We start from the raw sequence: 15,421 nt of genomic DNA, 5'->3' as shown, positions 1-15,421 counted from the left end.
CAGAGAACCCTTGAAAAGATTTCCTGCGAGATAAACCATAAAATCAATAGGCGATACCCTCTTCACATCCCTCTGACAAACATTGTACTCTGAGAGGAATTGGGCTTCAGAATGCTTAGAAGCGCTTATCATAGAAGAAATCCTAAAAATCAAGCACAAACTTACTTCACCACCTCCATAGGAGACAAAGTTTGTAAAACTGAATTGTGGGTGTGGTGAGGGGTGAGGGGTGTATTTATAGGCATTTTGAGGTTTGGGAAACTTTGCCCCTCCTGGTAGAATTGTATATCCCATACGTCACTAGCTCATGGACTCTTGCCAATTACATGAAATTAATATAGACATTTAACTATCTAAAAAATAAAAATCTCAAACATATATGCTAATATGAGGGACAGATCTAAGAGAAAACAATCAGTACCTCAAAGGCCAATAATAATTTGTACCTAGGAACATAAGCCTCTAATGAAAAGCAAAAATAATATTTAATAACCCTTAACTTAAGGCTGTATAATGTACAAACAGAATGCACCAGCTTACACAAGTACAGAAAAATAAATATATTAATTTAATTTCCACAATAAATTCATAAAACCTTGACTGAAGGTTCAAACATGAAAACTCGGCTCTCTACTATAGAATTTCTAAACTTTTTCCAAAACAGTGACAATTAGTACGGCCTCTCTAAGCAGGCTGTACCGCTGACTCACAATAACAAACTTCCGATACAGGCAAAACTCCGCTCCGTTCTCAGCTAGAGAATAAGGCAGAGTTACAGAAACTGCATTAGAGAAGAACCTTAAATGGCGGCGCTCCGTCCTAGAAGTAGGAGGAGGAGGCGGGGCCATGAAAACAGCATGGAGATGCAGCGCAGTTGTTTTTACATCGCGCTTCATCCTGCCGCTCAGCATTGAGAAAATCACCCTTCAGTCTGGAAGGCATCCTACCCGACAGGGCTGTGTTGGATGTAAAAACACAAATCGGTTTGCAGTTACAAGAATAACAAAACCGCTTTACTCCATTGCAATAAGCAGAGGGAGATACATCATACTTGCTCCATAGGATATTGAGCAAAACAATTAGCGTAGGAGAATGCCCAATGATTCTTAATAAAGAAAAAATACAATTTTCCTCTGATCCTGAGCCCTCAACAGAGAGTTAACTCCTTCTTTTGAGGAAGATTAACCTCTGAGTCTCCAATCACATGACAAAGTGCCTGCCTACTGCCAGAATTATCCTTCTTAAAGGATTATGTGTCCCATAGTTAAGTGCAGATTACCTTATATTTTGAACCTTAACCCAATCAGTGCCAGCCTCCTAGCCCCAGAAGACAAAAGGCACTTACCTGCACATCTAGCTGCCCGACAGGAAGGCAGCTCACACAGCATGGAAGGATGTCACTCCTTACAGAGACCTGTGACAAAAAGAAAAGATCATAGCAAACCTACTCTGGCTTTCTATACAAGGGCAGCAACATATTAGAAAAATGCAGTGAGGCCCACCTCACAAGTTCCTAACTGCTTTAAAGCCCCCACTGCCCTACTGAAGAGACTAATGTGGAGTACAGCTATACCTAAACTTGAAAGGAAAGATCAGAGCAAACCTACTCTAGCTTTCAAAATAATAAAATCTTGATTGAAGTGAAATCTTCTTCAGATACCTAAACTTCACCTCCTCCTTGCACCGAAGGCAAAGAGAAAGACTGGTGATTGTGGGAAGGAAAGAGACATTTAGCAGCTTTGCTGTGGTGCTCTTTGCCTCCTCCTGCTGGCTAGGAGTGATATTCCCAACAGTAATTGATGATACCGTGGACTCACCGTATCTTAGGAAAGAAAAATGGTTTCGAAATTGCAAAGTCCTACTTGTATATTTTGCCCTAAAACTTGCACACAAAAAAAGCAAAGAACATGTAAACATTGGGTATTTCTAAACTCAGGACAAAATTTAGAAACTATTTAGCATGGGTGTTTTTTGGTGGTTGTAGATGTGTAATAGATTTTGGGGGGGGGTTCCATTTTTTCCTCGTATTTTATATATATTTTTTTAGAGTAAATTATAAGATATGATGGAAATAATGGTATATTTAGAAAGTCCATTTAATGGCAAGAAAAACAGTATTTAATATGTGTGGATACAGTAAATGAGTAAGAGGAAAATTACAGCTAAATACAAACACCGCAGAAATGTAAAAATAGCACTGGTTCTTAACGGTAAGAAAATTGAAGTGTGTTGTGGTCACTAAGAGGTTAATTAAACTTTTATGGTAAATATACCATCGTTCCTCCGCCCACATCTCCTACTGTATTTAGCATATCGATGACGAATCAGGCTTCCTCTAATCGTTGTGTGCCCCACGAGCTAGACACCAAAGGGTGAAGGAACGGCAGTATGTTTACCATAACGCAATGGTACATATTTTAGAAAAGAACAGTCTTTGTAAAGTTTAAATAATTAAATTGCCCATTTTTTTAAGATTATTTTTAGATACTGTGCAGTAATTCATTTAACTTTACAATAGGGGCTATTGCTATATATGTATGAACAGATGTATTCTTAAATCAAGGTTTTGTTTTCCATAAGTTTTCAAAACCTGTGAAGTGTTTAAAAGTTATGGAATACATAACCTGAAATGTTTCTGTGCAGTAGATGGTATGCAAATGGAAAAACAGTGCATAATAAATATCACTAATAGTAGTCTGATATAGCGATGAAGAAGACTGGAAAGACAGCTTTACTAACCACTGAGAAAAACAGTAATTTTATAATGCTTACCTGGAGTTGTTTGATCTGCCCTGAGGGGAGGGAGATTCCCGTTTGACTGTTGGGCTGTGCTTGATAACTGAAGATTTCTGGTCCACGAGTGCACGTCTGTTACTTGCTGTCAGGAAATAACAGAAAGCTGATATTAATCAGAGATAAGCAAAAAGGCAACTATAAAAAGATAAAGGTAACATGGGTAAAGGTGACATGAAAAATATAATGAAAAGGAGGTTTAAAAAAAAAAAAGACAAAGATACAAGATCAAAAAGGAAATGAAAACCAGAAAAATAGAGAACTAAAAACAAGAGACAGAGAGTGGTGTAACATTTTCAGTTACATGGGCTGTGAAATATATGGTGCCAAAGATTGTGGTAACATAACTAAGGGACTACCATGGGTAAAGGCCAGAAACACACCACAAGAGAGAAGCACAAGGCATCATGGGAGGTGAGAGCTATGTGATGTTGATGGACCAATGGAAGCACAGTGTGATGGAGAGGCAGATAATGCAGGTTATGTGATGACATGCACGGCTCATGCTGCAGGCACCCACCTTCCGCAGGGGCGGGCCCGGAGTCTGCCATAATCTCCATAATAGTATTAAGCCCAAATACTGGGACACAAAATGCAAGGTTAGTTACAGAAACCTCTGACAGCTAATAATCAATTATGACCAGCAACTGTGGCCCAAACTGGACTTATCCACTTACTCCCCACCTTATGGGACATCAGATGCAATAGCTAGGCTCCATACATGTGATTCAAGCTCCTAATACAGGTGCTCAAATATATACATAATACATTGTATCACTAACATTAAATCCACCCCCTCCCCCAACCAATATATTGATACCTGCCCCTTTCCCTCCATTCTACCTAATCTCATACTTGGTTTCAAATACAAATATCTCATCTGTTACATAAATATAAAATTCCAAGGGAAACTTCTCAACCCCATCAAGCACATATGGACACTTACTGTCAAGACTTTAAATCATATCACACGGCCAAAATAAAACTGTAAGGAGACATCCCTGGAAATGTATGGAATGGAATGGTAATATGAAATAGTGAATTACTTCCCTGAAACTTACTTTATTCTTTTAGTGCTTATGAGGTGTACTGTGCAAGAAATTCCAACAATCACAGCACCAAAAACTGGACTTTTGGCACACAATCTATTTACATACATCCTTCCATAGCTATGTGCATTTAATTATTAAAAAGAATCTGCAGCAGCCTGTGACTTGCTTTAAAAAAAGAAAGCCACTCCCCAGAAGCCTGGTCTCCTAAAACATCACACCTTTACTGGCCCAAAAAACTGCTCTGGTTTCTTTAATGGATTGTAATTTTGATTGACTATAATTCACTAAGCTGAAAATTGTAGCTCAGGCTAAGATAAATATATTTATGAACGAAAGGTTAAGAACTTAAAGGGACATTAAAGTATTTTATACAGGGCATTTGTTTTTTGCAATGTAATACCGTTTTCATTTAAATTATTTTTTAAATGAATGTTCCTGTACTGAGATTTTTGTTAAATGTCTGTAGGAGTCACTCTCCACCAATAAAGTGGGAGTTCTGCTTATCAGCCATTTAACTACCAGTCCTTAAAGGGATCCTAAACCCATTTTTTTTTCTTTAATGATTTAGACAGAGCAGCAATTTTAAGCAACTTTCTAATTTACTAATTTTTTTAAATAAATTTTATTGATCATAAAAAAGAACAAACATACATAGATATGACATCAAGGTGTTGATCAGAATACTAAGTGAAAAAACACCTAGGAAGGTGGCGCACTAGTGAACAAAACATAATTTATGCTTACCTGATAAATTCCTTTCTTCTGTAGTGTGATCAGTCCACGGGTCATCATTACTTCTGGGATATTAACTGCTCCCCTACAGGAAGTGCAAGAGGATTCACCCAGCAGAGCTGCATATAGCTCCTCCCCTCTACGTCACTCCCAGTCATTCGACCAAGGACCAACGAGAAAGGAAAAGCCAAGGGTGAAGTGGTGACTGGAGTATAAATTAAAAAATATTTACCTGCCTTAAAAACAGGGCGGGCCGTGGACTGATCACACTACAGAAGAAAGGAATTTATCAGGTAAGCATAAATTATGTTTTCTTCTGTTAAGTGTGATCAGTCCACGGGTCATCATTACTTCTGGGATACCAATACCAAAGCAAAAGTACACGGATGACGGGAGGGATAGGCAGACTCTTTATACAGAAGGAACCACTGCCTGAAGAACCTTTCTCCCAAAAATAGCCTCCGATGAAGCAAAGGTGTCAAATTTGTAAAATTTGGAAAAAGTATGAAGCGAAGACCAAGTTGCAGCCTTGCAAATCTGTTCAACAGAGGCCTCATTCTTGAAGGCCCAAGTGGAAGCCACAGCTCTAGTAGAATGAGCTGTAATTCTTTCAGGGGGCTGCTGTCCAGCAGTCTCATAAGCTAAACGAATTATGCTACGAAGCCAAAAAGAAAGAGAGGTAGCGGAAGCTTTTTGACCTCTCCTCTGCCCAGAGTAAATGACAAACAGAGAAGACGTTTGTCGGAATTCCTTAGTTGCCTGCAAGTAAAATTTTAGAGCCCGGACTACATCCAGGTTGTGCAGTAGACGTTCCTTCTTTGAAGAAGGATTTGGGCATAAAGAAGGAACAACAATCTCTTGATTGATATTCCTGTTAGTAACTACCTTAGGTAAGAACCCAGGTTTAGTACGCAGGACTACCTTATCCGAATGAAAAATCAAATAAGGAGAATCACAATGTAAGGCTGATAATTCAGAGACTCTTCGAGCCGAGGAAATAGCCATTAAAAATAGAACTTTCCAAGATAACAACTTTATATCAATGGAATGAAGGGGTTCAAACGGAACGCCCTGTAAAACATTAAGAACAAGGTTTAAACTCCATGGTGGAGCAACAGTTTTAAACACAGGCTTAATCCTGGCCAAAGCCTGACAAAAAGCCTGGACGTCAGGAACTTCTGACAGACGTTTGTGTAACAGAATGGACAGAGCTGAGATCTGTCCCTTTAATGAACTAGCAGATAAACCCTTTTCTAAACCTTCTTGTAGAAAAGACAATATCCTAGGAATCCTAACCTTACTCCAAGAGTAACCTTTGGATTCACACCAATGTAGGTATTTACGCCATATCTTATGGTAAATCTTTCTGGTAACAGGTTTCCTAGCCTGTATTAAGGTACTAATAACTGACTCAGAAAACCCACGTCTTGATAAAATCAAGCGTTCAATTTCCAAGCAGTCAGCTTCAGAGAAGTTAGATTTTGATGTTTGAAGGGACCCTGTATCAGAAGGTCCTGTTTCAGAGGTAGAGACCAAGGCGGACAGGATGACATGTCCACCAGGTCTGCATACCAAGTCCTGCGTGGCCACGCAGGTGCTATTAGAATCACTGATGCTCTCTCTTGTTTGATTCTGGCTATCAATCGAGGAAGCAACGGGAAGGGTGGAAACACGTAAGCCATCCTGAAGTCCCAAGGTGCTGTCAGAGCATCTATCAGGACTGCTCCTGGATCCCTGGATCTGGACCCGTAACGAGGAAGCTTGGCGTTCTGTCGAGACGCCATGAGATCTATCTCTGGTTTGCCCCAACGTCAAAGTATTTGGGCAAAGACCTCCGGATGAAGTTCCCACTCCCCCGGATGAAAAGTCTGACGACTTAAGAAATCCGCCTCCCAGTTCTCCACTCCCGGGATGTGGATTGCTGACAGGTGGCAAGAGTGAGACTCTGCCCAGCGAATTATCTTTGATACTTCCATCATAGCTAGGGAGCTTCTTGTCCCTCCCTGATGGTTGATGTAAGCTACAGTCGTGATGTTGTCCGACTGAAACCTGATGAACCCCCGAGTTGTCAACTGGGGCCAAGCCAGGAGGGCATTGAGAACTGCTCTCAATTCCAGAATGTTTATTGGCAGGAGACTCTCCTCCTGACTCCATAGTCCCTGAGCCTTCAGGGAATTCCAGACGGCACCCCAACCTAGAAGGCTGGCGTCTGTTGTTACAATTGTCCAGTCTGGTCTGCTGAATGGCATCCCCCTGGACAGGTGTGGCCGAGAAAGCCACCATAGAAGAGAATTTCTGGTCTCTTGATCCAGATTCAGAGAAGGGGATAAGTCTGAGTAATCCCCATTCCACTGACCTAGCATGCACAGTTGCAGTGGTCTGAGGTGTAAGCGTGCAAAGGGTACTATGTCCATTGCCGCTACCATTAAGCCGATTACCTCCATACATTGAGCCACTGACGGGTGTTGAATGGAATGAAGAGTGCGGCAAGCACTTTGAAGTCTTGTTAGCCTGTCCTCTGTCAGGTAAATCTTCATTTCTACAGAATCTATAAGAGTCCCCAGGAAGGGAACTCTTGTGAGTGGAACGAGTGAACTTTTCTTTTCGTTCACCTTCCATCCATGTGACCTTAGAAATGCCAGCACTAACTCTGTATGAGATTTGGCAGTTTGAAAGCTTGAAGCTTGTATCAGAATGTCGTCTAGGTATGGAGCTACCGAGATTCCCCGCGGTCTTAGTACCGCCAGAAGAGCACCCAGAACCTTTGTGAAGATTCTTGGCGCTGTAGCCAATCCGAATGGAAGAGCCACAAACTGGTAATGCCTGTCTAGGAAGGCAAACCTTAGGTACCGGTAATGATCTTTGTGAATCGGTATGTGCAGGTAAGCATCTTTTAAATCTACAGTGGTCATGTACTGACCCTCTTGTATCATAGGTAAAATTGTCCGAATAGTCTCCATCTTGAACGATGGAACTCTTAGGAATTTGTTTAGGATCTTTAAGTCCAGGATTGGTCTGAAAGTTCCCTCTTTTTTGGGAACCACAAACAGATTTGAGTAAAACCCCTGTCCCTGTTCCGATCGTGGAACTGGATGGATTACTCCCATTAACAAGAGCTCTTGTACGCAGCGTAGAAAAGCCTCTTTCTTTGTCTGGATTGTTGACAATCTTGACAGATGAAATCTCTCTCTTGGAGGAGAGTATTTGAAGTCCAGAAGGTATCCCTGAGATATTATCTCTAGCGCCCAGGGATCCTGAACATCTCTTGCCCAAGCCTGGGCGAAGAGAGAAAGTCTGCCCCCCACTAGATCCGATCCCGGATCGGGGGCCCTCAATTCATGCTGTTTTGGGGGCAGCAGCAGGTTTCCTAGTCTGCTTGCCCTTGTTCCAGGACTGGTTAGGTTTCCAGCCTTGTCTGTAGCGAGCAACAGCTCCTTCCTGTTTTGGTGCAGAGGAAGTTGATGCTGCTCCTGCTTTGAAATTACGAAAGGAACGAAAACTAGACTGTCTAGTCTTGGCTTTGGCTTTGTCCTGAGGCAGGGCATGGCCTTTACCTCCTGTAATGTCAGCGATAATCTCTTTCAACCCGGGCCCGAATAAGGTCTGCCCTTTGAAAGGTATATTAAGCAATTTAGACTTAGAAGTAACATCAGCTGACCAGGATTTTAGCCACAGCGCCCTGCGTGCCTGAATGGCGAATCCTGAATTCTTCGCCGTAAGTTTAGTAAGATGTACTACGGCCTCCGAAATGAATGAATTAGCTAGTTTAAGGACTCTAAGCCTGTCCGTAATGTCGTCCAGAGTAGCTGAACCAATGTTCTCTTCCAGAGACTCAATCCAGAATGCCGCTGCAGCCGTGATCGGCGCAATGCATGCAAGGGGTTGCAATATAAAACCTTGTTGAACAAACATTTTCTTAAGGTAACCCTCTAACTTTTTATCCATTGGATCTGAAAAAGCACAGCTATCCTCCACCGGGATAGTGGTACGCTTAGCTAAAGTAGAAACTGCTCCCTCCACCTTAGGGACCGTTTGCCATAAGTCCCTTGTGGTGGCGTCTATTGGAAACATTTTTCTAAATATCGGAGGGGGTGAGAACGGCACACCGGGTCTATCCCACTCCTTAGTAACAATTTCAGTAAGTCTCTTAGGTATAGGAAAAACCTCAGTACTTGTCGGTACCGCAAAATATTTATCCAACCTACACATTTTCTCTGGTATTGCAACTGTGTTACAATCATTCAGAGCCGCTAACACCTCCCCTAGTAATACACGGAGGTTTTCCAGTTTAAATTTAAAATTTGAAATATCTGAATCCAGTCTGTTTGGATCAGAACCGTCACCCACAGAATGAAGTTCTCCGTCCTCATGTTCTGCCACCTGTGACGCAGTGTCTGACATGGCCCTAATATTATCAGCGCACTCTGTTCTCACCCCAGAGTGATCACGCTTACCTCTTAGTTCTGGTAATTTAGCCAAAACTTCAGTCATAACAGTAGCCATATCCTGTAATGTGATTTGTAATGGCCGCCCAGCTGTACTCGGCGCTACAATATCACGCACCTCCCTCTGAGCGGGAGATGTAGGTACTGACACGTGAGGCGAGTTAGTCGGCATAACTCTCCCCTCGTTGTTTGGTGAAATTTGTTCAATTTGTACAGATTGATTTTTATTTAAAGTAGCATCAATACAGTTAGTACATAAATTTCTATTGGGCTCCACTTTGGCATTGCAACAAATGACACAGGTATCATCTTCTGAATCAGACATGTTTAACACACTAGCAAATAAACTTGCAACTTGGAAATACAATTCAAATAGAATAATATTAAAACGTACTGTGCCTTTAAGAAGCACAGAAGATCTATGACAGTTAAAAATTAATAAATTGAAACAGTTATAGCCTCAATCCTTGTAAACAACACAACTTTAGCAAAGGTTTAATCCCATTAGCAAAGATAACAATTTCTGAAAGCAGGAAACAAATTACAGAATAAAAGTTTTTATCTCAGTCAAACTATAATTCTCACAGCTCTGCTGAGAGAAATTACCTCCCTCAAAATAAGTTTTGAAGACCCCTGAGCTCTGTAGAGATGAACCAGATCATGCAGGGAATACAATGAGTTGCTGACTGAAATATTTGATGCATAGTAAAAGCGCCCCTCCCCCAGACACACAGCAGTGAGGGAGAACAGAAACTGACAGAAAAAAACAGATTTAAGCAACTGCCAAGTGGAAAAATAGTGCCCAAACATTTATTCACTCAGTACCTCAGTAAATGAAAACGATTTTACATTCCAGCAAAAACGTTAAACATAATCTCTAGTTATTAAACAGCTTTATGTCTTTCTTACAGTGTAATTCTAGTGAAGTACCATTCTCCCAGAATACTGAAGTGTAAAGTATACATACATGACATTATATCGGTATGGCAGGATTTTCTCATCAATTCCATTGTCAGAAAATAAAAACTGCTACATACCTCTATGCAGATTCATCTGCCCGCTGTCCCCTGATCTGAAGTTTACCTCACTCCTCAGATGGCCGAGAACAGCAATATGATCTTAACTACTCCGGCTAAAATCATAGCAAAACTCTGGTAGATTCTTCCTCAAACTCTGCCAGAGAGGTAATAACACACTCCGGTGCTATTTTAAAATAACAAACTTTTGATTGAAGATATAAAACTAAGTATAATCACCATAGTCCTCTCACACGACCTATCTAGTTGCTGGGTGCAAGAGAATGACTGGGAGTGACGTAGAGGGGAGGAGCTATATGCAGCTCTGCTGGGTGAATCCTCTTGCACTTCCTGTAGGGGAGCAGTTAATATCCCAGAAGTAATGATGACCCGTGGACTGATCACACTTAACAGAAGAAAATAGTTGTTTGATATGAATTTGAAAAATCAAAAAAATTGAAATGGAATAATAAAAAATTGTGTGATTAGGAATAACACAGTTATTGAGAATACAATTGTAAAAAAAATATCAGACTAAAAATAAATGTTATTTGAATAAACACAACTCTTATTAATACGATAATAGAATCAGTGATAGATATAGTTCATATATTTAGTCAAAAGTTCTTTTGTAAGAATAAGAAACCAAGTCGGAATCCAATTTCCAAGAATATAAGGCAGCTCCACTTGTGGAGAACGATCTCAATTCACCTGGATGATCTAAATCAAAACGAAAAGGGGCGCCTCATAGTGAAATCCATATGCAATATGGTAAAAGAAAAGAGTAAAACTCACAATTTGTGCTGGCACTTGTGCAGTGCAAACAGGCAGGCTGACACTTGCAGTAGTCAGCTAACTAGATATTTCTCCCGTATCAAGGTGGATCCTATCTCGGATCTGTCAGTGTCCAAACAGCAATCGAACAAGTTAGCAGTGTAGATGCTACAAAACACAGGTAAAGTGATAAAGTGCAGTTTCTTCCGTGGAAGTAAAAGGCAGACACCTCCGTAAGAAAGGTTAAAATATATTGCAACGTGTTTCTCGACCCAATATTACAGTAGTTTCATCAGGCAAAAGATAATAGTATGCTATTAAGCATGCTATTATCTTTTAATTATTTAAGATAAGGGGACTGCAGAGCTGAGAGTTCCGAGACTCTGAGCAGAAGAGACAGCAACAAGAAACAAAACCTTCCAAGATAACAACTTAATGTCTATGGAATGCACCGGCTCAAACGGAGCCAGCTGTAAAACTTTAAGAACCAGGTTATGGCTCCAAGGAGGAGCAACAGACTTAAAGACAGGCCTGATTTTGACCAAGGCCTGACAAAAAGACTGCACATCTGGTACACCTGCCAAACATTTATGTAGCAAAACTGATAAAGCAGAAATCTGACCTTTCAGGGTACTGACTGACAATCCCTTCTCCAGGCCTTCCTGAAGAAAATATAAAATTCTAGGAATTCTAATTCTACTCAAAGAGTAACCCTTGGATTCACACCAATAAAGATATTTACGCCATTTCTTATGGTAAACCTTTCTAGTAACAAGCTTGCGAGCCTGAATCATGGTCTCAATGACCGACTCAGAAAAAACACTCTTAGACAGCGTTCAATCTCCAAGCAGTCAGCATCAGAGAAACGAGATTTGGATGAAGGAAGGGACCCTGAATCAGGAGGTCCTTCCTCAGAGGTAGTCTCCAAGATGGGAGAGATGACATCTCCACTAGGTCTGCAAACCAGATCCTGCAAGGCCTATTAGAATCACTGACACCCTCTCCTGTTTGATACGAGCATTGACTTGTGGATGGAGGGCAAATGGAGGAAAAAGGTATGCCAACTAGGGCTGCAACAACTAATCGGTAAGTTTGATCATAAAAATAGTTGTCAAAAAATCTCATTATCAATTAGGTGGTCAGCGATTAGTTGGTCAGTTGCACAGCACCAGCTGCTTTAATCTGATGATCTACTGCAACTAAGATTGTGCAAAAAAAATTGTATTTATTTTTTTAATCTTTTCTCTATCCGATTAATCGGACAATAATCATCCGATTAATCGGATAGAAAAAAATAAAAAAATAAAAAATGTTTGCACAATACCATGTGCCGGAGTTCATCGGATTGAAGCAGCTGGTGCTGTGCAATTAACCAACTAATTGCTGACCACCTAATTGATAATGAGATTCTTTGACAACTATTTTTATGATCAATCTTACCGATTAGTTGTTGCAGCCCTAATGCCAACCTTAAAACCCAAGGAACCACCAGAGCATCAGAACGGCCTGCAGATCTCTTGACCTTGAAACTTACTTTGGAAGATTGGCGTTCTGACAGGACGCCATCAGATCTAACTCTGGCACCCCCCATTTGAGGTCTAAGCTGGAAAACACCTCCGTATGGAGTTCCCACTCCCTGGGATAAAAAGTCTGTCTGCTCAGAAAATCCGCTTCCCAGTTGTCTACTCCTAAAATGTGGATGGCAGATACAGCAATTGTGGGTCTCTGCCCACTGAAGAATCCGAATAACCTTCATGGCTAAGGAACTCCAAGTTCCTCCCTGGTGATTGATGTAAGCCACAGAAGTTATGTTGTCTGACTGGAACCTGATAAACTGGGCTGAGGACAACTGAGGCCAAGCCAATAGAGCATTGTAAATTGCCCTCAACTCGAAGATGTTGATGGGAAAAGCAGACTCCTCCCGAGTCCAAAGGCCCTGAGCTTTTAACGAGTTCCAGACTGCTCCCCAGCCCAGCAGGCTGGCGTCCGTGGTCACGATCACCCAGGAAGGTCTCAGAAAGCCTGTGCCCTGAGACAGATGTTCCTAAGAAATACACCACGGGAGAGAATCCCTTGAAGACTGATCTAACTCTATTCTCTGAGATAGATCTGCAAGGTCGCCATTCCATTGTCTGAGCATGCACAATTGGAGAGCTCTCAAATGGAATCAAGCAAAAGGAATGATGTCCATGGAAGCCACAATCAGACCAATTACCTCCATACATTCAGCCACTGAAGGATGAGCAGTAGCCTAAAGAGAGAGGCAAGAGGAAATGATTTTGTTTTTCCTGACCTTGGTCAGAAAAATCTTCATCAATAGAGAATCTATTATGGTCCCTAAGAACACTACTCTTGTAGCAGGGAAAAGGAAGCTTTTTTCCAGATTCACATTCCATCCGTTGGATTGAAGAAAAGACAACAATATCTCTGTGTGAGATTTTTCTTGTTCAAAAGATGGAGCCTGAACCAGTATGTCGTCTAGGTAGGGTGCCACAGCAATTTCACGAGAATGGATCACTGCCAAAAGAGCCCCCAGAACCTTTAAAAAAATTCTGGGAGCAGTGGCTAGACCAAATGGAAGGGCCACGAACTGGAAATGTTTGTCCAGAAAGGCAAATCTCAGGAATCTGTGACAGTCCCTGTGAATAGGAAAATGCAGATACGCATCCTTTAGGTCTATGGTTGTCATGAACTGACCATTTTGTACTAAAAGGAAGAATGGAGCGTATAGTCTCCATCTTGAAGGATAGAACTTTGACAAACTTGTTTAGACACTTGAGGTCTAGAATGGGAAGGAAAGTTCCCTCTGTTTTTGGGAACCACAAATAGGTTGGAGTAGAACCCGAGACCCTGTTCCTGCACTGGAACTGAAACTTTCACTCCCAGGGAGGAAAGATGTTGTATTCATTTCAAGAACGCCTGTCTCTTTACCTGGTCTGCAGATAATCTTGAGAGATGGAATCTGCCTCTGGGAGAAAAAGTCTTGAATTCCAATTTGTAAGCCTGGGATACTATGCCCACAGTCCAGGGATCTGGGACATCTCGTATCCAGGCTTGAGAGAACTGAGACAGTTTGACCCCTACCTGATCCGATCCTGGATCGGGAGGAAACCCTTCATGCTGATTTGAAATCAGCAGCAGGTTTCTTTGATTGTTTCCCCTTGTTCCAAGACTGATTGTGTTTCCAAGAAGACTTTGATTGTTCCTGCTTGGAAGAAGAAGGGGAAGGCTTTCCTCTGAGGCTACGAAAGGAACGAAAATTACTCTGACATACTTTAAGCCTATTCTTCTTATCTTGAGGTAGAAAAATCCCTTTTCCACCCGTAATATCAGAGATAATTTCTGTCAAACCGGGTCCAAACAAGGTTTTGCCCTTATAAGGAATCGCCAGAAGCTTCACTTTAGAGGAAATGTCCGCAGACCAGGATTTCAACCATAATGCCCTGTGGGTTAGGATAGCGAAACTAGAAGTTTTAGCTCCTAGTCTAACAACCTGTAAACTGGCATCTGCAATAAAGGAATTGGCCAACTTAAGAGCTTTAATCCTATCTTGAATTTCATCCAAGGAAGTCTCTACTTGAAGAGAATCAGACAAGGTGTCGAACCAATAAGATGCTGCACTAGTCACGGTGGGAATACACACCGCAGTTTGCCATTGGAAACCTTGATGAACATAAATCTTTTTCAAATAAGCCTCCAGCTTCTTGTCCATCAGATCCTTAAAAGAGCAGCTATCCTCAATAAGAATAGTGGTTCTCTTTGCCAGACTGGAAATTGCCCTTTCAACTTTGGGAACAGTAAACCAAGGGTCTTTAATGGAGTCCTCGACAGGAAACATGTTCTTAAAAATGGGACACCCCTGGTTTCTCCCATTATTGTGAGATAATCTCCATAGCACGGTCCGGCACAGGAAAAACCTCAGAAACGGAAGGTTCATCAAAGAAACTATTAAGTTTACTAGATTTCTTAGGAGTGACAACGACAGGGGTATCGGAGTCATCTAAAGTAGCTAAAACCTCCTTTGACAATACACAAAGGTGTTCAAGCTTAAATCTAAAGGATACCACCTCAGTCTCAGAAGAAGGAATTATACTGTCCGAATCTGAGATTTAACCCTCAGAAAGTCCCAATGTATCTTCCTCATCAGACTTATGAGAAAGGGCAACTTGCGTTGCGTTTTCCCTGTAATCTGGGAATGGCAGCTAATGCCGCAGAAGATACCTGGGCAGCAATTTCTGCTTTTAAATAAACTCCACTAGGAGATAGAGGAACCGCAGGGCACTGCATGTGACGCTATTGAGGCTTGGAACGTAGCAGGAGAAAGCTGAGGTATTATTTTAACAGCATCATCCTGACAGACATTATGCTCAAAAATTTTGCCTTTATTTTGCAAGGTTTTCTTGACACATGAAGAACAAAATTGCATAGGGGATGCAATTTGTGCACCTAAACATAATAAACATGAATTCATGAGAGCAGGTTTTTGCTCCATATCAGACATGTTGTGAAACAGTAAATAAACCTGTACAGATAAGTTTCAAAGATTTTAATATCCAATTAAAATAAGCCAAGGAAAAAATACACTTTAAATTTTATCCCAAATTAGGAT

At 41.2% G+C, this 15,421-nt stretch overlaps 1 protein-coding gene across 1 annotated transcript in view; it reads right to left on the bottom strand.

Moving 5' to 3' along the window:
* The window catches only part of MADD (MAP kinase activating death domain), a 372,537-nt gene that overhangs the window by 239,544 nt on the left and 117,572 nt on the right, over window positions 1-15,421 (bottom strand). Inside the window, exon 16 of the mRNA XM_053720335.1 lies at window positions 2,773-2,878. Coding sequence (XP_053576310.1) covers window positions 2,773-2,878 — 106 coding nt within the window. The remainder of the gene's footprint in view (window positions 1-2,772; window positions 2,879-15,421) is intronic.

This window comes from Bombina bombina, chromosome 7 (genome assembly GCF_027579735.1).
Source record: "Bombina bombina isolate aBomBom1 chromosome 7, aBomBom1.pri, whole genome shotgun sequence".
NCBI lineage: Eukaryota > Metazoa > Chordata > Amphibia > Anura > Bombinatoridae > Bombina > Bombina bombina.
The sequence above is the reverse complement of the archived record's forward strand: the minus strand, read 5'-3'. Positions and strand labels throughout refer to the sequence as shown.